Consider the following 26,625-nt stretch of genomic DNA (forward strand, 5'->3'; position numbering starts at 1 on the left):
ACTAACTTACATTCTAAAACTGTAAATAGAAATCTAAAATATATTCTTGGTGCATCGAAAAAAATAGTAATGAATATTTTTCAATTTGCAATTTTTACTATACTTTATTTAAATTATCGATAAGAAAAAAATTATTGAAATTTTATAAATTGATTAAAAAAAAAATAAAAATTTGAAAATTATTCATTCAATTTTTTTCAAGACACAATTTTTTCTTTCTTTGGTGTGAAAAAAATGGGAATTTAAAATTTTTGAACTCTGGTAAATTTTAGAATTTTTTTATATAGATGAAAAATATTGTAAATATTTTGGATAAATTAGAAATAGGTAAATATAACAATTTTCCTATATGTAGCGAATTTTTATATAGAAGGCATTGATTTTTAATTGTAGAAACTAAAAATCAATAAATTGAAATTTCTTTTAATTTCAATTCATAACAAGCGGGATATTAATTCAAAATACTGGACTTCAAAATATTCGAAATCTATTTTGAATTGATATCTTTATTTTCAAATGATATTTTGTTTTTATTTATTTACACAAAATTTTAATTTTGTCTTTAAAAATTAGCCAAAGGGGTATTCATTTTTTTTTTTTTGAAAATGGTATTTTTTTTTTTTTGCAAAATATTTAATGAGAAAAAAATAAAAACTCTTTCTAAAAAAAATAATTTATGCAATACCCCCGAAAGGCTAAATTAATATATTTATTTATTTTTTTTTTATTAACAAAAATTGGAAAATTTTGTTTTAGCCGAGGACCTCAGTTTTTCTGCAATTAAATGGACAGCATCAAATTGGCCAAGATGGGGAGCAGTTTCATCGGGCGTATGGCGATCGGGATCAGATTCAGGCAAAGGATCATCATCGCCAAATGGAGAGGGTTTCAGTTGTCAGGCTTGTGGCAGAGTTTATAAATTAAAGAGCAGTCTTCGCAATCACACCAAGTGGGAATGCGGTAAAGATCCACAATTTCAATGTCCCCATTGTGTTTATCGGGCAAAACAAAAAATGCACATTGCTCGTCACATGGAGCGAATGCATAAAGACAAACGTTATCAGGAAGAAGTGGTATAAGAGTCCATATATAGTTTATATAATCACTACTTTTTTTTTTTCTTTTTTTTTTTACAAAAAACCATTTTTTTTCCCATAAATTAAGAAAATCTAATTTTCTTTTAGAAATATATAGAAAGAAAAAAATTAGTTGTGAGATAGTTTTATATACATATTTTTATAACTTTTATATGTGCTTTTTCAATGATCATATATTGTAGTTGCATTTGAATTTCGCAAAAAAAATACAATTTTTACAAAAATTTGTATTTTTTTTTTCATAAATTCTTTAAGAAGTGAAAGAAAATTCTATTGTTTATAGGAATACATTAAAAATAATAATGTAAAAATATTAAAAATTTCAATTCAAATTTTCAATTTGAAAATCGAAATTTTGAGGTTTTTTTTTTTGCTATGAAATTAAAACTTGAAGAAAAAAGAAGAATCAGATGAACAGTCAAAACAATAATTAGTCCCAACATTTTTGGGACGCATAATTATTTTCTAAAAATCATTAGTTAGAATTTTTATTTTGTGGAATTTCATATTTGTCATAATTATTTTTGAACTGAATTTTTATTTGTTCGAATTTGTATTTTGCAGAATTTTCATCAAACCGATTTTCTATATTACACAATTTTTATATAACCGAAAATTAACTTCACAGAATTTTTATTTGTCAGAATTTTTATTGGCTCGAATTTTCATTGCATTTTAAAGAATTTTTATTGGGTAGAATTTCATTGCATAGAATTTTCATTTTATTCTTTTAGATGAATTTTAATTTGTTTGAATTATTATTTGATATAATTTCCATATAATCAATTTTTCATACTAAAGAATTTTTACTGAACCGAAAAATCATTTAACAGAATTTCTAATTGATAATAGAATTTTCATTTGTCCGAAATTGCAAATGTCCGAACAAACAATCAATTTTGGCGCGATTTTTAAAATCAACCAATTACAATATTATGGATAATTTTTGATTGGTCGATTTTTAAAAAATCGCGCCAAAATCGATTGTTGCTTCGGTCATTTGCAATTTCGGACAAATGAAAATTCTATTATCAATTAGAAATTCTGTTAAATGATTTTTCGATTAAGTGAAAATTCTGTAGTGTGAAAAATCGGTTAAATGGAAATTCAAACAAATAATAATTCGAACAAATGAAAATTCATCTAAAAGAAAATTCTATGCAATAAAATTCAACCCAATAAAAATTTTTTAAAATGCCTATTATGTTAAATGAAAATTTGAGCAAATAAAAATTATGACAAATAAAAATTCTAAGAAATAAAAATTTGAAGAAATAAAAATTCTGCGAAGTGAATTTTCGGTTATATAAAAATTGTATAATATAGAAAATCGTTTTGATGATGATTTTAATGATATTCCAAAAAATGAAAATTCTAACTAATGATTTTTAGAACATAATCATGCGTTCCACATTTTTGTATTTTTAATTCAAAAAAAAAAAAATTTTAATTTTAAAAGTTTTGTAGTTAAATTCTGAATAATATTAATATTTTAAATAATTAAAAATTGCATTTGGGTGAAAATTAAAAATTTCTCATACTTAAAAAAATTTTTTGAAATTTTAGGTTATGTAACCCTAAAATCTACTTCTACTATAAAATTATATAAATTTTATTAAAATACAACATTTAAAATGCAAAAAAATAAATTATTTACACATGCATTGAAACACTTAAGAATTAAATTTTTTGTTTTTTAATTTAAAAATTCGAAAATATTGATTTTCGATTATTTGTCTGATTTTTCTTTTAAACTTATTTCAAAAATTATTATTTTTGTTACTTACAAACGAATTTTCTTTTCATTTTTTTTGGAAATATTTTTTTTCAAAGAATTCATTGATGAACTTTTTATAAAATCGTAACTAATAGCTTTCTTCATTTAATATTTTTATATAAAAATTTTCATTTGTATCATTTTTTGTATGTCTTTTGTTACGTATTATATTATGTATGTTTTTTTTTTTTAAACTTTATTACTCTAAATAATTTTTTTTCAAATTTTTTAAACATTTTTTATAGAGAAAATGAAAAACAAATTTTATTTTATATAATTCTTATTAATTTAAGAAATTATCTAGAAATTTTTCCTTATCGTTATTTTTTATAATATAATTCACTTTACAACACAGACAGTGAATTACATTAATAAGAAAAAAATAAATAAAAATACTCACAATTGCAATAAAAATATTGCTTTATAAAAACATTTTTGAAATTCGGATGTATTGCTAATTACATATTTGCAGTAATATCATCATTATATTGCTTATTAATTATTATTATTAAAAAAAAAATATAATAAGCATTAAGATACTCCAAATAGAAAAACATATTCGTAGATTTAATTATAATTTTTAATAATTATAACGCCATTATTACAAATAGAGACATTATTATGATTATTTTAGCTTTTTTTTAAATTTTTTTTTTATTTTTGTTTTTTAAATGTTGATTTTGAATAATATTTTGTCATGAAATGTACGATTTAAACAAAAATGTCTTCCTTTTGTCAAAAATCACATTTGCTTAGGAAAATGTTATATTTGAAAAAAAGAGATTTAAATGAAAAAAAAAATAATTATAACTTCAAGATTTCACTTGACTAAAAATGTTTACAAAAAGTGATTTAAAAAAAGGATTTTTTCGACGTTATTAAATTTTAATTCACTAATAATTTCTATAAAATGTTATAGAAAAAAGTGGATCAAGAGAGAAAATTTCAAAAATGTACAACGAAAAAAAAATAATAATTCCAATATAAATAATTTTTATATTGATGGCCTCTTGATTCACTTTTTTCTAAATTGTTTTTTAAAAAAATTTTATTAAATAAAAATTTTTTATTTTTTATGCATTATAAGGTGATAGATATTTGCTTATAGGAACTACGCTTAATTTTTTTTATGCTTACAGTCTTTATTGAAATAATAATAATATTAAAAATAATAATAATAATAATAATAATAATCAGTGATATTTTTATATTAGTAATAAAAATCAGTATAATGAAGAACGTATTTTAAACATTAGCTTTAGAAAATTTATACTCTCTAAATCTAAATTAATTGAAATATTAATTTTTTTTTATTTCAATTGGAAGTGGAAATTTAATCAATGCAACTCCAAAGCTCTCGAATAAATAAAATAATAATAATAATAATATTAATTTTGCATTCTACACTGAAAAATATTTATTTAATTCAAAAAATTGGTTACTTTATTATTATCAAAAAAATATTTATTTGAACTAAAAATAATTTTTATTTGAATTAAACAAAACTGTATTTGAATCAATAATTTCTTTATTTGATTCAAAAACTAGTTAATTGACTCAAATAAAATAAAATAAATAAATATTTATTTGATAATAGTCAACTGATTATTTGAATCAAATTTTTTTTTCAGTTTATTAATGATTTATTATGATTTTTTAACTCGATGCAAATAGAAAAAATTTTTTGAATGAAATAAAAAAAAAAGTTATTTTTAATTAATTTAAATTGTGAGAGTATTTAATTTTAAATAATAAAATGCTTTTAGGAACTGCAGGGAACTTTTCTATTATAAATAGATTTAAGTTTTAATTTGATATTACATAAATAAAAATGTATTAGTAATAATGTAAATGGATGCACATACTATAAACACTGAAAGAAATGCCATAGTGATATTAGACATAAAAGTATGCTTGAGACTTTTTTGTTAGTATTAGTAAAAAAATGTAGAATTGCAATTTCCATCATTTTGGCTATACACAGAAACAAAAAAGTTTTTGTTAATTTAAAGAAATCATTTTCTTCGATTTTTTTTTTTTTTTGTTTCATACAAAATATATTTTATTAAAAAAAATTCTTTCTTTCAAGGAACGTTTTTTGAATTCAAAAAAAAAAATTGTTCGTTAAATCAAAGAAATTCGCTAATATTGCTATAAGGCCAAACAAAACATTTCTTTAATTTAAATAAATTTAATTTTTACTTTTTTAGTTTCAATTTATTTCAAAATTTAATACAAAAATAAAAATTTCTTTAATAAAAATATTTTCTTTCGAAATAAATAAATTTTTCATTTTTTAGTTTCAATTTATTTCAAAATTCAATGTAAAAATAAAAATTTCTTTAATAAAAATATTTTCTTTCGAAATAAATAAATTTTTCATTGTTTGAAGCAAAAAAAATTTTTTTTCGAAACAATTTTTTTTGGTTTTTTGGATTTTTTTTTTAAACAAATTTTTTCATATGAATCAAAGAAAAATTGATTTTAAATAAAAAAAAGCAAGTCAATGAAACTGATTTTTTTTTGTTTAAATTAACAAAAAATTTAATTCTGCTCTATAATTTGATAATGCATTAAAATGACAATTTTTTACTATCCATAATTGTAAACAATACCTCAGAAAATATTTCTCTCAGTGAATATAATGTGCATACAAAAAACACAGTGACTGTCAATTCATATTTTGCATATCGACATTTATATTCTACTGTATTTTTTTTTTTTTAATTTATCTATTGCGCTCGTTTTTATAGAAATAATTTTTTTTTTTAAAAGTGGTGTTTGTTTTTATTAAATTTGACATTATTGTTTTTTCTTATTGCTACATTATTTGAAAATTGTATAACAAAATGCTTTTTAATATTTTAAGATATAACAAAAATGATTCTAAATTGTTTATGTAACCTTAATTTATTGAGATATATAACATATATATATTATATAAAAAAAAAAATATTTTAAAATGTCAAACAAAATTTAAAAAATTTATAATTATATATGGTCAAAGGTTAAATTAATGTATGCCTTAAAACATTGTGCCTTCCGATATTACTTATCCATTAAACATTATAATATTATATTAAAATACATAATATTATATTAAAATATAAAAATTTAATATTATAATATAAAAATATAAGGTGGCACTTGCTGATGATTTTATTATACGCGCGCCGAGTGTGGCAAAAATATGCTTTTAATGAAAAATTTTTTTTTTTATTATATTCCAGTAGATATTTAAATAATGGTATATTTAATAGAAATAAATTCTCTCAGAGAATAAGTAAAAAAAAATACATATTTTTTCCTCACTCAATTATTTTTTACATACATAAACTAGTGATTTGTATTTAATATATGTATTTCCACTACGAATTTATATTCATTCTTTTATTTAAATTCGTCATTTTGTCAAGCTTTATAATTATATATAAATCATTAATTTTAGTTTAGATATATTTTTTTCTTTTTTTTTTTGCTTATTTTCATGTATTTTTATTCATCAGAAATGAATTTTTGTATTTTATTATCGCAACAAATAAAAATTTCGAGAATATATTCACTTTATTGACTTCATTATTCATTATAAGTATTTTCAAATTTTTCATGAATTGTTTTTTTATATAATAAAAATTTATTTATTTTTACTGTTAGAAAAGAGAAAAAAACGACCTTTAATACACTAAATTATAATTTTATTTTATTTTTTAATAAAAATTTTCATTAAAAATTTTTTTTTTTTATCAAACTGATTATTGTACTTATATAATTACTTATATTTTTCAGGTTTCATTCATCATTATTTTACAAGGATGGATAATATAAAAAAAAGAAGAGTAACCCAGTTATTTACAGTTTTAGTTAAAAAAAAAGAATTAATTTCTAATTTCTTTAAATAAATTTAACTTTCAAATGTTGTTGATTATTTTCCAATGATATCCTTCCATTTTACTTCATTTGCGAGCAAACATTATGTTTTTTTTCCATATTTGCTTTTTGTTAAAAATAATTTTATAATAAAACAACCATAAGGGGCATTCTATGTGAGATTTTTATTTGAAATTTTTTTTTTGACCGAACTATTTTTTTTCGAAATTTCTATAAAAAATAAGAAAATATGTATTATTTTATTTTTTGATTCGATAAAAATTATGGAAGTTATGATTTTTTTAAATTTTCCGTTTTTCAGAAGCCGAATACTTTTGAAATACATTTTTCTCTGTCATGATAACAGATAACATGATTTTATATGAAATTCGTTCGAAGGCCAGGTCCAAGTGAGGCAGCGCCATCTACATTGAAACTAAAATTTTGGAAAATTTTCAACAGCCTTTTCTTGAAAACAAGAAGGTAAAATGCTTTTTCCTTTATGGATAATTGATTATTGGCAAGATATACACCAGCTAAAACTTTTTTTGAGTTAAAATAATAAAAAAAATTTCAAGTCAATAAATTAAATATGAGCACTTTTTTCACAAAAACTGTAACAGTACTTTCTCAGAAATTACAATCAAAAATGCAATTTCCATTTGGAAAATTAATAAACGCTAAAAAATACACCACCTAAGATTTACCAATCACGAAAATAACAAAAAAAAATTTTATTAAATATTTAACATATTGGTACTGCTTTACTGATTGTGACAGCCCTTTGGTAGATTATGTATTTCAGGTGGTTAGCAACAGCGCCAATCTCCTCCTTTCGGCAAAACCGCGAAACGTCTGGTGACATATATAACCTGCCAAACGGCTGTCATAATGAGTAAAATATGTTATGTTAAAATACTTTTTTTTGTTATTTTCGTGATTGGTAAATCTTAGGTCGTGTATTTTTTAGCGTTTATTAATTTTCCAAATGGAAATTGCATTTTTGATTGTAATTTCTGAGAAAGTACTGTTACAGTTTTTGTGAAAAAAGTGCTCATATTTAATTTATTGACATGAAATTTTATTTATTATTTTAACTCAAAAAAAGTTTTAGCTGGTGTATATCTTGCCAATAATCAATTATCCATAAAGGAAAAAGCATTTTACCTTCTTGTTTTCAAGAAAAGGCTGTTGAAAATTTTCCAAAATTTTAGTTTCAATGTTAGATGGCGCTGCCTCACTTGGACCTGGCCAAATATGTGGTAAAAAATGTAATATAGTATTATAATATTATATTAATAGGTATATTATAATTATGTTATAATTATAGGTATATTATAATTATTATATTACAAATTAATATTATAGAATAATATAATGTTTAAAATATTAAATAAAAATCGAACAAATTTCATATATAACATTACTTTTTATCTGTTAGCATGACAGAGAAAAATGTATTTCAAAAGTATTCGGCTTCTGAAAAACAGAAAATTTAAAAAAATCATAACTTCCATAATTTTTATCAAATCAAAAAATAAAAAAATACACATTTTCTTATTTTTTACAAAAATTTAGAAAAAAAATCAAAAAAAAATTTCAAATAAAAATCTCACATGGAATGTCCCTTATGGTCGTTTTATTATAAAATTATTTTTTTTCCTTCAATTCAAAAAAAAAAAATATATTTCCTGAAATTTTTTGCTTCATGAACATAAAAAAAAAAGAAACATGAAGCATGAATTGACGTTGCTTTATTTTGTATTGTGCTTTCTCTGGATTACAGTGTAGGAAAAAAAAATTAATTAAATAACATACAATGATAATAATAATAATAACAATTATTATTATTTTTATAATTATTGTTCTTATCCCGTTATCCGTATATTTTTCGAACATTTCTTTCTTTTGATTGCAGGAGAAAAACATTTTTTGTGCAACGCTTGTGGAAAAATCTACAAATATCGAAAAGGACTTGTCAGACATAAACGTGTTGAATGTGGAAAGGAACCACAATTTGGTTGTCCTATATGTTTAAAAAAATTTAAACACAAATATCAATTACGTCCTCATATAGCCAATGTTCATACAATTCATACCAATGTTCATGCCTACGATCCAAATAATAGTTTTTATTATTAAATTTCAAATTTTTAATATAACTTTATTGTGCTCGGATTATTTATAACTAATAAATTATATATATATATATATATAAATAATTTAATTCCACTTATGTGGAAAAATTATTATTGTTATTTTATAAATGTACAAATTGTATAGAAAAAATAAATTTAAAGAAATTTTGCTGGTTTTAAATTTTGTATTTATTATTATTATTATAAATTTCTTTTAATTGGCGTATTAATTATTATTATTATTATATAGATAATTAAATTTTTTAATAATAATTATTATAATTTATTATAATTATTTTTTTACAGAAAAAAAAAATTTGGAAAATATTTTACTATTTATTTTATAATGATTTTTATTATATTAATTTGTCTTTATTTTTCTTTTAGCTAAAAAAATCAATATTGGTCACTGCGTCAAACGAAAATTTGTTTAAAATATTACAATTGTATAAACAAGTAATAATTATATTTAAACAAAAACAAAATTGGTGAGTATTTAGAATTATGTATAAATTAAATTTTTTGCGCTAAAAAACTTTTTTTTAATACTTGTTTCGTTTTTGTTTTTTCAGGTACAAAGAAGTTCAAATTACATAAAGGTTCGCGCGTTTTTTTCAAAAGAAGGTTTTTCAAAATAACCAGGAGAAAAAAAATTTCATCACTAAAAAATAATTTCTATTAATATTGTACAATATTTTTTTTTTACTCTAGCTAAATATTTATAATTCTGCAATAAATTTAATAAAACTTTAATAAAATTGTTTAATTTCCAAAATTAAAAATTTTAGAATTTTCACTAAATCAAGTAAGTAATTTGAAGATTTGAAGTATAATTTTGTTTCTGATAACTATTTTTTATAACTCCAAAAATTGTGTGAAAAATCATGTGTACTTACATATATATATATATATTGATGAGTAGTAAATAAAAATTTAGTGTTGTCATTATTATAAATAACTGAAAAAAAAAATTGTTTTTCTTTTTTGAACTTTTTGTAGTTGATACGTTAATAAGGTTGAAATTTTTTCTAATAAAATAACAGAATAAAACTTGAGAAACAAAATTTTTGATTTCAGATGACAGTTACAAAATACAAATTCCTTGCCCGATTTCTGAACGACCGTTTAACTGCAACCAATGTGGTAAAAGTTATGCCTGGAAAATATCACTGAATCGTCATCTACGCGAGGAATGTGGACAAATGCCAAAACATTCTTGTATTTATTGTGGAAAAAAATTTAAACAAAGAAGTAGCTTTATGAGGCACATGGTTAATGTACACAATATGAATTGGAATAACACTAATCAATAATAATAATAATAATAATTGTACATAGTAACATATCAATATGAATACATTTTTGCAGTAAAATAATAATAATAATAATAATAATAATAATAATAATAATAAAAATTGACATATTTTGATAACTTTACGTATTTATGTAAAAATTGAATTAATAAATTATGACTAGATATTTTTAATATTTTACAGGAATGACTTTACGTAAAATGTATAAGTGACGCTCCATGAGAAAAGAGACCTTAAATGCAAAAAATTTTAGAGGTTATGTTTGTGATTTTGGATTAAAAATAAAATTTTTTCGTTATTGACATGAAAAAGTGTCTTTTTTGTGCCTGTTTTGGGCAGATAAAGTATCACTTTTTAAGGCAGTTTGGGCCAACTGCCTAAAAAAGGATTTTTTAGGCAAAAAACTGCCCTATAAAGTCTTTTTTAGGCAGTTGTTAAGTTTTACATAATTTTTGTTTAAACAAACATAACCTCAAAATTTAGGTCAATTTTTGGCGGAGGAGGGGAAATGAGAGGAGGGAGGGGGGACTTGCGGCTAAATTCAGAGCCTTGAAACGAACATAACCTCAAAATTTAGGAGGGGGGACTCCCCCCTCCTAGGTCAAGAATTCTTGAAACAGCGGCGGAGGCGGCGATATCTTTTTGTAATATAGGAAGAAATATTTTTTAATGCAAATATCTCTAAAAATATTAAAAAATTTTAATTCAAAATTTACATACTTATTTAACACCAAAGTGTCTCTCAAAATCCAAAAGTTAATAAAAATCTGAGACTTATATCTTATATGTCGTTCTCATATGAAACGCCTCATATTATATAAAAATATTTAATTTTTTTTTATTCCTCAATTATGAAATCACACACATTAAAATCCATATGAAATTTCTTCTGAATCACTTGATAAATATTTTTAAATAAAATCTCACATAAATTCCTATATGAAAGAAACATGTGAAATGTGAGGTTATGTTATCAACTTGTTGAATTGTTTTACACGCATCTTTCTTATTAAATAATGAGAAAAAATGAAATAATTTTAAAAAAAATGTGAAAAACAATTCAACAATTTGAAAACATAACCTTACTTTTTACATGCACACAAAAAAATGCCAAGTGTAATTTTACTACGTCGGACGTTGGAGAAAAGTCACCACGTGCGGACGCAGAAAAAATATTGCGTCATCAAGTTGTAAATTTACAAAACGGAAAGTTAAAAGGCTATATAACCTTCACCAAAAATTTTTCAGTGAAGTTATATAATGATAATTCATAAAATTAAATAATTTAACCCTCACGTGCCTGAGTTCATTTTTTGACGTGCTGGGTCCGAGGGACCCAGTTGCTTAAATTCCATAAAAAACAATAGATTTAATATCAGGATATTCAATATTTTAATTCTAAATAATAATTATAATATTTTACAAATTTTATTTGCAAAAAATATTTTATTTTGGCGTCAGATTTGGAAAATTCAAAATGGCGGATCCAATATGGTGGACGAATTTTGCAAAAATTATACATATTTTCTTGAAAATTGTTACTCGGGGGTTTTTGGGGTCGCTGACTACGAATCCGGTGTCCGTTTTTCAAAATTCAAAATGGCAGATCCAATATGGCGGAAGAATTTTTAAAAAATCGTTCGGTATCGCTTGAAAATCGTTAATTGAGGGGGTTTTTGGGGTCGCTGATTACAAATCTGATGTTACTTTTTAACCCCTTGACAGTCCAGGGCCCATATGTGGCCAGAAAAAGTCGTGCCACCTTTGTGCAAGTGGCCATATATGGCCATCGCAAAAAAATAATACTAAATTTAATTTGATTCGCCTGAAATTTGTTACTCGGGGGTTTTTAGGGTCGCTGAATCCAAATTCGAAATCAGATTTCAAAAAAACAAAATGGCGGACCCAAAATGGCGACCATGAAAACTTAAAATTTATCAGATTTACATGAAACTCGTTGCTCAAGGGTTTTCGGGGTCTCTGATTACGAATCTGAGGTCGGTTTTTCAAAATTCAAAATGGCGGATCCAATATGGCAACCCAATATGGCGGATAATTTAAAAATTAATGCGTTTTGACCACAAATTGTTACTCGGGGGTTTTCGTAGTCGCTGAATAAAAAAATTTTTTTTTAAATTTGTCCGCCATATTGGATCCGCCATTTTGAATTTTGAAAAACTGACCTCAAATTCGAATTCAGCGACCACAAAAACCCCTGAGTAACAAATTTCAGGCAAATCGGTTTGATTTTTTAAAAATTTGTCCGCCATATTGGATCCGCCATTTTGAATTTTGAAAAACTGACCTCAAATTTGAATTTAGCGACCCCAAAAACCCCCGAGTAACAAATTTCAGGCAAATTGGATTGATTTTTTAAAAATTTGTCCGACATATTGGATCCGCCATTTTGAATTTTGAAAAACTGACCTCAAATTCGAATTCAGCGACCACAAAAACCTTAAATATGATGAAGTCATATTTTTTTGGAAACTTTTTTTTCGGACCGTTTTAGGCCCACCAGCGATTTTTAACTGGACTGCGAAGGGGTTAAAAATTCAAAATGGCGGAACCAATATGGCGGATATATTTTTTTAATTTGACGGTTTTGCTTGAAACTCGTTATTCAGAGGTACTCAAGGTCGCTGATTACGAATCTGATATTAATAAATTGTATTGATTTTTAATTTTCCTGTTCGTCATAATTATAGAATCCGCCATTTTGAATTTTTAAAAAGTAACATCAGATTTGTAATCAGCGACCCCAAAAACCCCCTCGATTAACGATTTTCAAGCGATACCGAACGATTTTTTTTTAAAATTCTTCCGCCATATTGGATCGGCCATTTTGAATTTTGAAAAACGGACACCGGATTCGTAATCAACGACCCCGATAACCACCGAGTAACGATTTTCAAGCGAATATGTTGAAGTACATAAGAGCTATAAAATAATGTATTAGAAAGAATTTTACATAAAAAAATTCTCTTTCTTTTTTAAAATGTAGGTTATAGCATCAGCTTATCCAATTTGATGTTTTTGAAAAAAAAAATTTCTTAAATAGAAGTAGATAAAAAAGCAAATTGTCTGGGTCCGAGGGACCCAGCTCAGGCACGCAAGGGTTAATATAATTTTATTACAAATTAATTGTGTGGATATGACCTCTAAAATAATAGCTGGCGAGAAAGGTTTTTTTTTAGCTCGTCGTTAATCGGCGGCAAGAGTATACTTTTCGCCCTCAATAAAAGTACGGAAAGTGGCGTTTATAAGGCATTTTGGAAAAAATATCCGCTAGCTTCGCTTGCGCAACAATTTTCCTTTTATTTTTATTTTATTATTATTATTATTATTATTATTATTATTATTATTATTATTATTATAAAACCGGTGCTAATTGTACAAAAACTTAAATTTTACAAAACTTTTTTTCCTTCAATGATCTGATTTAACTTTTAATAGGAAAAAAAAGAAAATATTTTATTACATTTTTGTGTGCTTCTAAAAACGTTTAAATAAACGACTAAATATTGAGTTAGCTTATTAACTCATCATCATAATTAATTTTCATCATTAATTAATTCCGCAAATGTATTTTTGTATTTTTTTTTTTATTGCATAACAAACATGTATTTATACAAAACTAACAATCGATTATTTTTTAAAAACAAATTGTATCTATATATATATATAATTGCGATAGTAATGAATTAAAATTTTTTTTATATAAAAAAAAAAGAAAAATAAAGACTATATACATTTTGTATATTCGATGTCGATTTTGTAATTAAAAATGTAAGAAAAGATGCCAAATAATAATTTTATATATAAATTATCATTAAAAAAAAAAAAATATGCCTTCGTTTTTAATTATATTTTATTAAAGAACAAAAAAATATTTTCAAACCCATTTCTGATCGAGATGTATATGATTTTCGATTTATATACAAAAAGCATTTTTTTGTTTTATTTTCAGAATGGTTAAATCGTCGTATTTATCATTGCAAATGTGGTAAATCTTACAACTGGAAAAGTTCATATTATCGTCATCAACGTGAAGAATGTGGAAAAATAAATGTTCAAAAATGTCGAAATTGTGGAAAAGTATATCGATGGAGGGATTCATTAAATAAACATTTAAAATTTGAATGTGGAGTTGAACCAAAATTCACTTGTTCTGTATGCAATCGACAATTTAGACATAAACAAGTTCTCACTGCACATTTTAATAATTTCCATCTTCAAGAAACATTTAATTGACATTAAAAATTCAATATTAATGAAAATAATTTTACAAAAAAAATTTTCTTTTTGTACATACAATATTTTTAATAATTTTTTGTAAATGTAAGATTTGTTTTATTTAATAAATTTTTGTAATTATATAATTGTAAATTAGTTATTTATTTTATATATATTAGATAAGGCTATATAATTAATTTTAAGATTGTATTTTTAATTTAAATGATTTTCATTTTAATAACATCAAAAATGTATATTTATTTCACTGGAACTGTTCATATATATATATATACTAATATTACATAAATGTATAATAAAAATATATTTCATAAATTTGTTTATTTTTTTTTTTAGGTTATAGTGATGCTGAGACTAATGCAAAAACTTGGGGACGTCATATGTGTCAAAATTGTGGAAAGGGATATAAATGGTTGCAATCTCTAGTGAGACATAAAAGAGAAGAATGTTGCAAGGAGCCACAGCATCCCTGTCCAATTTGTAAAACACGAATTAGACATAAATGGATGTTGAAAAAACATTTAATTAAAGTGCACAATATTGTTATTAATGATGGAAAAAAATAATTTTGCATATATATTTAATTTTTTTTAAAAAAAATTAAAACTATTTGAAAAAAAATTATATTATTAAAAAATTTATTATCATGATAATAATTTCTAAATAAATATCGTTATTATATATATGTTCATTTAATTATTTGAAATGAAAAAAATACAAAATAAAGTTATATAAAAATATATATTTTTTATTATTATTTTCACTTTTTTCTATACGGGGTTATTTATAATTTATTTAAAATCCATAGAATAAAATATTTTTCTAATTTCCATTAAAGAAAAATAAAAATTATTTTCAAACAATCGGTTATTTGGTTATTACGTCATATAAATATTCATTTGTATATATGCGAAAATGAACTTTTATTTGTACTAAAATAAATTTTTTCACGGTTGCCACAAAAAATTCAAAATAATTTTCTCTGATTTCCAGATAAAAATTTTGTTAAATGAAATTTTGATCAGATAAAACTTGGGTGAAATAAAAATTCTACAAATAATTCTGTAAAATTGTTATTTTGTTATATAAATTCATAATAAATGAATATTTTAATGGAAATCTAGGTTTACAACATTTTTCCACCCTGCAAATGTCTTTTCTGGTTTTCAATAATTCTTTTTTTCTTACCTGTAAAAGTCCTCAATGTAGCATGCAAAAACTGTAAAACACAAAAATGTCTTTTCTGGTTTTCAAAAAACAATTTTTTCTAACCTTCAAATGACTCAATAAGTCGCCGAATTTTCAATTGTCCGAAATTACAAATAGCCAAACAAACAATCGACAGAAAGATTTCAGCAAAATTTTTAAAATTAACCAATCACGATTTTCTTGATACTTTCTAATTGGTTAATTTTAAAATTTTTAAATCTATTTGTCGATTGTTTGTTCGGTCATTTGTAATTTTCGACAAATGAAAATTCGGCGTCTAAAAATTCGTATAGAAATTAAAGTTCAGTGAATTGGAATTTCTGTCATTTAAAAATTCGAATCATATAAAATTTGATTGAATGAAAATTCTGTTAAATTAAAATTCGATTATTTTAAAATTCTCTTAAATAAAAAATCATGTAAAGTATAAATGAATATAAAATAAAAATTCTGCCAAAAAAAATTCGGTAGCTAAAAATTTTTTTATTGTAAAAATTTGTAAATTATCAAATAATTATTTCCTAAAATTCATTTCTATTATTTAATACTGCCGAGTGATAAATTCAAAATAATATCAATTTAATTGAATTATTTGTTTCAAATACAGAAATTATTGCTTCGAATGCAATTTATTCGATTCAAATAAAAATTATTTATTTTAGGAAAATATTTATTTAATTATAATAGTCAAGTAACCGAATATTTGAATCAAATAAATTTCTTTTTTGTTTAATATTCTTTACTGAGGAAAAAATAATTTTTTGTTTAAAAAATTAAGTGTTGACGTAATTTTATAGAAACAAAGAACCATAAGATTACGTTTTCTTTATAGGCGTGGGTCAAAATTTAAAAAAAAAATGCCTTTGATCACCCTATTAATAAAAATGATATTTTTCTTTTTTATTTAAAATTTTAAACAATATTTTTTTTAATGTTAGAATTTTTCATGAAGGATTGTTGGTTGTTTTCATCGAATAAAACACTCTAATAAACTGTTTAACATACATTTGCTTGTTAAAAGTGTTTTTTTTTTTTCTAAAAATTGTATTTATATAAATATATGATAAGAAAATTGGCATGTATTCTTAAAATATTGAAAATAAAATGTATAAAATACTAATTTGAAGATTTGTCTATAATTATTAGAAGAGTATACAAATTATGATGTACGCTATTTTTTTTAATTGTCATAAAAAAAGTTATTTAATTTAGAAAAAATTGAATTTCTGTAAATAAAAATTAATTAATTTTTTTATAAATAAAAATATTGAATATATTCTTAACACACAGAGTTTTATAAATTAGATTAGATTAAAAAATTATTTTTTGTATTTTAAATTTTTTTTTCTGAAAAGAAAATTCTTTTACTTTTATATATTACAAAAAATAAATTTTAATTTATTTTTTTCAGATGTTACAGATAAAATATGGACTTGCTTTCAATGTGGAAAAAATTACTGGTGGCGAAAATCTCTTCAGAATCATATACGTTTTGAATGTTTAAAAGAACCAAAATTTCAATGTTATGTGTGTTATCGAAAATTTAAATATAAACATCGTTGGATATCTCATTTAAAAAGTCAACATCAAATAAATTATAAATCATGATAAAATTGTTGAACTAATTTTTTAGAAAGAATTTAAAAAAAAAATAGAAAAAAAAATGGGTGATTCTCCAGAAACTGGTCATTTTCGAGGGAGAAATTTTTTTTTCAAAGTAACTGGAATGGAAATTCGATTTTTTTAAAAAAAAATTTCTATTTATTGGCATCAAATATAGTTGGAGTGAAAACAAAATTAAAAGGCAAAAAACTTTTATTGATAAAGTACTTTCAGCCCTATCAGCTGTCAAAATTAAATACGGAAAACTAACCTCACTTATTGATCCAGGAACGTAACGTCAAGGGGTACTGAAATATGAATATATAGATGCGATTCCATCTTCGATTTTTTTGAGATTTTTTTTTTCTTTTAGTATACTAATTGAGACTAGCTTCCATGAATTTTTTCAAATTTTTTTAGCAAGCCGTTTTCGAGTAATGGAATTTTGAAAATTGGAGAATTTTCATGACTTTTAATTTTTGAATGCTCTTATAACTTCCTTAAAAATGCATCAATTTTAAAAGTCTTTTTTTTTCAAAATGTGTGTTTTTAAACGTACTTTTCAAAAAAAAAATCGAAAATTTTTTTTAAACGATATTATTATAAAAATTTTGAGTTTTAATGATAAAAAGTCATTTTTCTCATTTGACGTACTGATCGATTTTTTTCAAAATTTTTTCAAAAAAAATACTTCTTTTTACGAAACTTTCAAGTCTAGCCCGATAATGGGCAAACGATTTTTACAATATTTTCGGAATTTTTCAAAAATTTTTGAATTTTTTAAAAATATTTTTGGTTCTTTTTTATACTACGTACTTTTATGTATTTTGATGCGCTGATTACGAAAATCATAGTGACTATACCCAAAAATTTGATTTTTATGGTGAAAACCGTAAAAAAGTCACAAAAATTATGGTTTTTTTCGTTTATTGGGTAAAATATGCAAAAATAAAAAAAATTCATCAGATATAAAAAATGTACTTTAATAAGATCTATAACTTTTGTTTGAACGTTTTTTTTTATTTTTGCATATTTTACCCAATAAACGAAAAAAACCATAAATTTTGTGACTTTTTTACGGTTTTCACCATAAAAATCAAATTTTTGGGTATTGTCACTATGATTTTCGTAATCAACGTATCAAAATACATAAAAGTACGTAGTATAAAAAAAACCAAAAATATTTTTAAAAAATTCAAAAATATTTTTGAAAAATTCCGAAAATATTGTAAAAATCGTTTGTCCATTATCGGGCTAGACTTAAAAGTTTCGTAAAAAGAAGTATTTTTTTTGAAAAAATTTTCGATTTTTTTTTTTTGAAAAGTACGTTTAAAAACACACATTTTGAATAAAAAAGACTTTTAAAATTAATGCCTTTTTAAGGAAGTTATGAGCATTCAAATATTTATTATCTTTTTTGGAGAATCACCCATATATATTTTTGATTTTCAAACTTATATCCTTGAAAAGTTTATAAGCTAAAGAATTTCTAAAAATTGTTCAAAAAAAGAGTAATGTGATAAAATTTCAACAAATTTGTTAAATTTTCGTGTTTTTTTAATTAGTAGGTACAATTAAAAGTATTATTTTGTCGAAAAAAATATTTATAAAAAATAATTAAGTGACTTTTAAGGACATGCAGCTGTGATGTCACATGTCACGCATGTCCTTAAACTTACATGATTACTGTCTGCCAATATTACGTCTGTAAAATATTATTTCTGTAATATATAAACGGTTTTTTTTTATATATTTAACCTAAATAATTATATAATAATTAATATTATTATATTAATATAATAATAATAATATCATTATTATATGATTATTATGATTATTTTATTATAATATATTATTATATTATTATTTTTAATTATATTTACTTATTATTTTTATTATTAAATTATTATATTATTACACTATTATAATAAATATATAAATTTTACAAAATGCTTCTTTATCTATAAAAGATGTTTACACCAACCACTGTATAAAAATTTCCCTCTATTTTGAATTTAAAAAATATTTTAAAAAATTGAATTAAAATTTTTGCAAAAAATGAAAAATAATAATACACTGAAAAAAATTATTCGATTTAAATAATCGGTTACTTGACTATTATCAAATAAATATTTACTTGAACCAAATAATTTTTATTTGAATTAAATAAATTCTATTCGAATCAATTAAATGGTATTTGTTTCAAATAGAGAAATTTTTGGTTCAAATACAATTTATTTGATTAAAAAAAAAAAATTATTTGGTTCAAGTACTTGAATATTTATTTGATAATAGTCAAGTAAACGATTATTTGAATCAAAATCATTTTTTTCTTAGTTTAGTAAATAAAATAAATGTCTAATGTATATATTTAAAAATACAAGTTTAATTTCTTTGTATATGTATAGAGAATGTTTAATAACAAAAAAAAATGTCTATCTTTCGTTTGAATAGTGTGTGATATTTAGAAATTTTTAGACGAATAGAAATTTTATATATTTACTTGTACTAAAAAAAAAAAAAATATTTTTTTTTCAGATACTTTTCATCCAAGTTTCTGGATTTGCACGAAATGTGGCAAGCGATGTCATTGGGCAAAATCTCTATTAAAACATATGACATTTGAGTGTGACGATGATCAACTAAAAACAAACATCATGGACAATTACTATTAAAACTTATGACAAAAGTGTAATTAATAAATCACATTTCTCGAAATGACATATGCCATTAAACATTAATATGTACTCATTTTATTATTTATTTCACTAATGCATATAATAGTGTGTAATTCATAAATAGACGCAAAAAAACTAAAAAATAGTTTTGTATTATAACTAATTTTATATTAATAATTAAGATGATGATATCGATCACTTCGAATTAGGTTAAATTAAAAAAAATAATAAAATATCATCATCTTAATTATTAAATACCGCTGAGTGATAAATTTAAAATATTATTATTATACTAATTATATTAAACTAATTCTTAAATTAATTAGAAATGAAATATTTCATATGCAATGGACAATATTATAGAAATTGTTGCAAATATATTACAAAGAAAAAAAATTTCTTCATTTGAGAGGATTTCTCTTTTTTTTCTGAAAAGAATCCTACGGAATCCAAAAAATCCCTTTGTATTACTTTTGGGACGCACGATTATGTTCTAAAAATCATTAGTTATTCTTCATTTTATGGAATTTCATTTGTCATAATTATTTTTGAGCCAAATTTTTACCGACTCAAAAATCTACCTTACCGACTGATGGTAAAATAGTTTTTTTTATGAAAAATAAAAATACAAAAATTACCGACACAGGAATCTACCTTACCGACTAATTGTGTAATATAGAAAATCGTTTTGATGAAAATTCTGCAAAATACTAATTTGAATAAATAAAAATTTGGCTCAAAAATAATTCTGACAAATGAAAATTCTAACTAATAATATTTAGAACTTGCGTCCCTTATTTTTCAATAAATTGATTTATTCTTTTATTTAAAGAAATATTATTTTAAGAATGGAAATAATAGAATAACATTAGTACTTGCCATTATAATATTCTTAAACGAAGAATATTTTTTTCAGTGTAAATTACATATACTCTTTTAAATCCAAGCAGCATACAATTTTGTATTTTAATTTTTTTTTAATGCTATGCCCACCTGTGAAGTTGAATTTTGCACACGCTAAACTGTGTGTGAAGTAACTTATTATTAAACACTGTGTGAAAAAGATCACTTTACACACTTGTGACTTTTTACATAGCCGTTATTGATAGAAATAAATTATTATTATTAATTGATAATTATATACAATAATTATGTAATTGGTTCTTTGACCGTTGGATTTATTGAAAATAAAATAAATATAAATATACTTGTAATACTTAATGGAATAAACATTATTTCTTTTTTTTTTTATTAATATTTTCACTTTACGATTTATTTTTCTTGACACTTAAAGAAGACACGTTCTTATTAATTGGTAATATTATATTTATGGGAATAAAGTTTCAGAAAAAATTAATTTCTTAAAATTAACTTTTTAAGTCAAAACAATGTTTTTTATGATACAACTCTCTTTTGAATTTTATTAGTTAAAAATAACTTAATAAAATTTTGTCTGACTTTATCCTACAACAATTAGTAAAAAGTAACTTATTTTCAATGGAAAAAGTAAACTGAAAAAATAGTTAAATTTGACTAATTATACAAAAACGCGATTAAAAAAAGGAAAAGTAGGAAATTAATATAATTACAGGTTCATTACGTCCTGCCACCGTCAGATGGCAGAAGCATGGACGGAGCACTTCATAAATATATGTATCGTGAAGGGAGCGACGAGCGCAGTTTTTGTCAGCTGATTAACCGATGGCAAAAGTGTTGTGAAAACGGTCTAGAATTTTTTCTTATATAAACAATCATAGTTTTTAATTAAAAAATTTATTTTCCGAAAATTTATAACCCTTAAATATAATAATACCAAGAATACATGATTTTATTATTTTCTTTATTTTTCTATTACTATTCTTGATCTCATTCTTTTGTTTTTAAAATTGTGCTGTTGCATGAAAATACAAAAAAAAAAAAAAAAACTATAAATGTGATTTTCTTTTTATTGGCTGGAATGTTCGCGGCTTTGCTTTTAACAATATTATAGAAATGACTATAAATTTGTTCTCTTTTATTTTATTTATACGAAGAATAGGTAAATCATAAAATAAACCCAGTTAGCACGGAAACTTGCAGCAAGCTTATCTGAGCTAGCGAACTGTCCCATCCAGGGTAAGCTTGCCGTAAGCTTTCCAGGAAAGGTTGCTGCAATCTTGCCATGAAAGATTGCTACAAGATTGCTGCAAGCATACTAAGAATGATTGCGGCAAGCTTGCCGTGAAAGATTGCTGTAAGCTTGCTACGTAAGGTTGCAGGAGAATTTCAACAAGCTTCTGGAAAGGTTGCTGCAAAGCTTGCTGCAATTTTTAAAAAATACATTTTAAATTTAAAAAAAATTTATTTCTTTTCTAAATTTGAAAATCCTTGTGACGTGTATTATTATTAATTATGTCCTGTTTATTTTCATTTGGAAACTTAACGAGAAAATTTTCGAAACAAATTTGAGGGGACTGGGACTAAACACTAAACAGTCGAGCGTTAAGAGCAAGATTTTTTTATTCTCTGATAGTTGGTCGAGTAGGTTCTCGGTTAGGGTCTTTGGTTAGTGTTTGTCGAACCCGGGTTCAATTCCCAGTCCCCTCAAATTTGTTCCGAAAATTTTCTCGTTAAGTTTCCAAATGAAAATAAACAGGACATAATTAATAATAATAAACGTCACAAGGATTTTCAAATTTAGAAAACAAATAAATTTTTTTTAAATTTAAAATGTATTTTTTAAAAATTGCAGCAAGCTTGCAGCAACCTTTCCAGAAGCTTGTTGAAATTCTCCTGCAACCTTACTTAGCAAGCTTACTGCAATCTTTCACAGCAAGCTTGCCGCAATCATTCTTAGTATGCTGGCAGCAATCTTTCATGGCAAGATTTCAGCAACCTTTCCTGGAAAGCTTACAGCAAGCTTGCGGGTGGGACATTTCGCTAGCTCAGACAAGCTTGCAGCAAGCTTGCACGGTAAGCTTGCCGCAAACTTGCTGTAAGTTTCTGTGCTATCTGGAAATTACCCAAGTTTGAGCACGATTGGAGAAAAAAATTTTTTTTTACCAAAATTCCACATTTTTTCTTTTTTATTTTTTCAATTATACAATATATTGATTTATCTTTTTTGATATAACAATGGAAAATATAAAATATATAATGGAAAATATTTATAATATAATTAGCTAATTGTAATTTTTCATTTGTTTTTTTATTTTTTTTTTTTTTTTTGTCAACAGATCATAATGAAATGGATATTATCGATGAATGTAAATTCATTATTGTACCATTTGGATTAAAAGCCAGCAATATTACAAGTAATGGAACACACGCTGCTGAAAATTTATGGAAATGTCAATTTTGTGGAAAGACTTATAAATATTTGAAAAAAATTAATTATCATCAATCAATATGTGGCGTAGATTATAGTTCTTCGTTTGGTAAAATTAAATGCTATGGTTGTAAACAACGTTTTGTTTCCAAGGAACAACTTGAGAGACATCAAAAAAGTCGTCACACTAAATGTGCAGTTAATGTTCATTTTAAAAGAACTCGAAGTGGTGTCATGTATGACAATTGAAACTATATATTACATATATATATTATCGATGTTTATTCAACAAAACATAAAACTTAAATATTGTTTTAAAAAAAACGCAATAATTGAATATTCATCAAAACATTTATCTTATAAAAGTATTTTTTATAATTATAACTATTTTTTCAAAATAGTGTTATATAAAAAAAAAAAAATTTCCAATTGAAGAAAGAAAAAGCAATTAAATATTATTGTATACAAGTGTAATTTCATCATTAAAAATGATTAAATGTACTTTTCTCAAAATTATAATTACTTTTTTATATTCGTTTGTTGTGCTTCTTATTGCTTATATTGTTTATGTTATAATTTAAATATATTTTAAATATAAAAATATTAATTATATTGTAATATAAAAATTATAATATATTTTAATATTATATTATACAATATTCTGCATCTTCATCAGATTAAAATTTTGATGTAATCTAAAAATGTTTAACATTTAAATGTGAAAAGTTCATATTTGTCAACAATTTTGAGGTTATGTCAGATCAAAGTATATAAAATAAGTTTTTTAGGGACGCATGATTATGTTCTAAAAATCATTAGTTAGAATTTTCATTTTATGGAATTTTATTCATTTTTGAGCCGAATTTTTATTTGTTCAAGTATTTTGCAGAATTTTTATCTAAACAATTTTCTATTTTACAGAATATTTATATAAAACCGAAAATTCACTTCACAGAATTTTTATTTATTCGAATTTTTATTTCTCACAATTTTTATTTGCTCGAATTTTCATTTAACATAATAGGCATTTTTAAGAATTTTTATTGAATTTCATTGCATAGAATTTTCATTTTATTATTTCAAATGAATTTTCATTTGTTCGAATTATTATTTTGATATTATTTCCATATAACCGATTTTTCATACTACAGAATTTTTATTTAACCGAAAAATCATTTAACAGAATTTCTAATTGATAGAATTTTCATTTGTCCGAAAATTCAAATGACCGAACAAACAATCGATTTTGGCGCGATTTTTAAAATCAACCAATCAAAAATTATCCATAAAATTGTGATTGGTTGATTTTAAAAATCGCGCCAAAATCGATTGTTTGTTCGGTGATTTGCATTTTCGGACAAATGAAAATTTTATCAATTAAAAATTCTGTTAAATGATTTTTCGGTTAAGTAAAAATTCTTTAGTATGAAAAATCGGTTATATGGAAATTATATCAAATAATAATTCGAATAAATGAAAATTCTTCTGAAAAAAAATTCTATGCAATGAAATTCTACCCAATGAAAATTCTTTTAAATGCAATGAAAATTCGAGCAAATAAAAATTCTGACAAATAAAAATTCGAACAAATAAAAATTCTGTGAAGTGAATTTTCGGTTATATAAAAATTCTCTAATATTAAAAATTTCGTTTGTTGAAAATTCTACAAAATACTAATTCGAACAAATAAAAATTCGTCTCAAAAAGTAATTATGACAAATGAAATTCCATAAAATGAAAATTATAACTAATGATATTTTTAGAATATAATCATGCATCCCACAATTTTGAGGTTATGTCAAATCGAAATATTTAAAATAAGTTTTTTTCAAAAAGTCAATGAAATTTTTGCACAACAAAATATTTAATTATAACAATAAAATTAAATGACCTTTTTCAAAAAAACTTAGTTTATATCTATTTCGATATGACATAACCTCAAAATTGTTGACAAAACATGAACTTTTCAGTTTTATCATCAAATTGTTTTTAGACTAATTAAAAAAAACAATTATTATAAAATAAAATAATAAATATTAATAATATTAACTAGCTATAATGGCAATTTTTTTCATAATTAATTGATTAAATTACTGATATTTTTTTTTATTATTTATACATTGCAGATCCAAATAGAAACGAGGTTATTTTAAATCCAGTGAATTTATTTGAAGAAGCAAATTCATCTCGTGGATATACAACTGCAATTGAAGATCAACAATTTCTTTGTGGAGAATGTGGTAAAGGTTACAAGTGGATGGATAATTTAAGGCGACATCAAAGACTTCATTGTGGTAAAAAAAAGAATTTGTTCTGTCCACATTGTCCTAAAGCATTTTACAGAAAGTACGAGTGGAAAAATCATTTAGCATCGAAACATAATGAATATTATGTAGAAAATAGTAAATAGGTAATTAAAAAATAAAAACCATTTATTTTATTTTTTTTTTCGAAATATATGAAAGAAATAGGTTCTTTAATTAATCAGATAAAATAATTAATATAAAATTGACGAAATATAACATATTATGTATAATATAATATAATACTATGTATATATTTTATAATTATAAGCTATATATCTACCTATATTACAAAAAGATATCGCCGCCAACGCCGCCGCTGTTTCAAGACTCTGAATATAGCCGCAAGTCATGAGAAGGGGGGTAGAAGAGAAGGGAGGGGGGGGGGAACTTGCGGCTATATTCAGAGTCTTGAAACGATCTTAACCTCTAAATTTAGGGTGGGGGGAGGGGAAAAGGAGGGATAGAGGGAAGGGGGGGGGATTTCGACACTACGCTGGAATTCGCTGTACTCGCCCACCATGCAATTCACGTACCGTTCAGAATTTGTCTCGAAAATTCTAGAGAATGGCGTAGCCCCCTTGTATTCTATAATTATTAATCTTATAATATATTTATTCCACAGAAATTATATATTAAATTTAGTAATGTGATTGAAAGTAAAATTTCTTAGTATTCAATTTGTTGAATTATTTTTTAAATATAATTTGTAATATTATAATGATTTTTTGTGTTAGTAATTACAATATGACGAATAAAAAATTAAAACAATGAATTGATGTCTTTTTTTATTGAAAAAAAAAAATCGTTTACGTAAATAATTGCATATTCTCTAAAGCTTTTATTCATAATGTATGTTAAATACAATTTTGATGTTCGTTTAAAACTGATTTTATTTTATATAAATGGACAAAAAATTATACGGGAAAAAGAAAAAAAACAGAAAATTTTGTATCTAGAAAAAATATATACTGTATAAATTAAAAATATAATAAAAATATTAAAAAATCAAAAAAGCATGTTCTAATACTAATTATTAATTAAGTTTAATATTTATTAATTAATATTCTTATAAACAAT

At 23.1% G+C, this 26,625-nt stretch overlaps 1 protein-coding gene across 1 annotated transcript; it reads left to right on the forward strand.

Annotated features, from left to right (window-relative positions):
* The first annotated feature begins 287 nt into the window (after positions 1-287).
* LOC127284800 (zinc finger protein 726-like) lies at positions 288-25,904 on the forward strand. The gene is made up of 7 exons (XM_051310482.1): positions 288-327; positions 757-1,073; positions 9,452-9,503; positions 9,957-10,097; positions 14,783-14,926; positions 23,151-23,228; positions 25,369-25,904. The coding sequence occupies exons 1-7, from the start codon at positions 288-290 to the stop codon at positions 25,650-25,652; spliced, it is 1,056 nt and encodes a 351-aa protein (XP_051166439.1). The 3' UTR covers positions 25,653-25,904.
* The last annotated feature ends 721 nt before the right edge of the window (positions 25,905-26,625 follow it).

The sequence above is a fragment of the Leptopilina boulardi genome, unplaced genomic scaffold (assembly GCF_019393585.1).
Source record: "Leptopilina boulardi isolate dan_hultmark-lab unplaced genomic scaffold, ZJU_Lbou_2.1 LbouV2_121, whole genome shotgun sequence".
NCBI lineage: Eukaryota > Metazoa > Arthropoda > Insecta > Hymenoptera > Figitidae > Leptopilina > Leptopilina boulardi.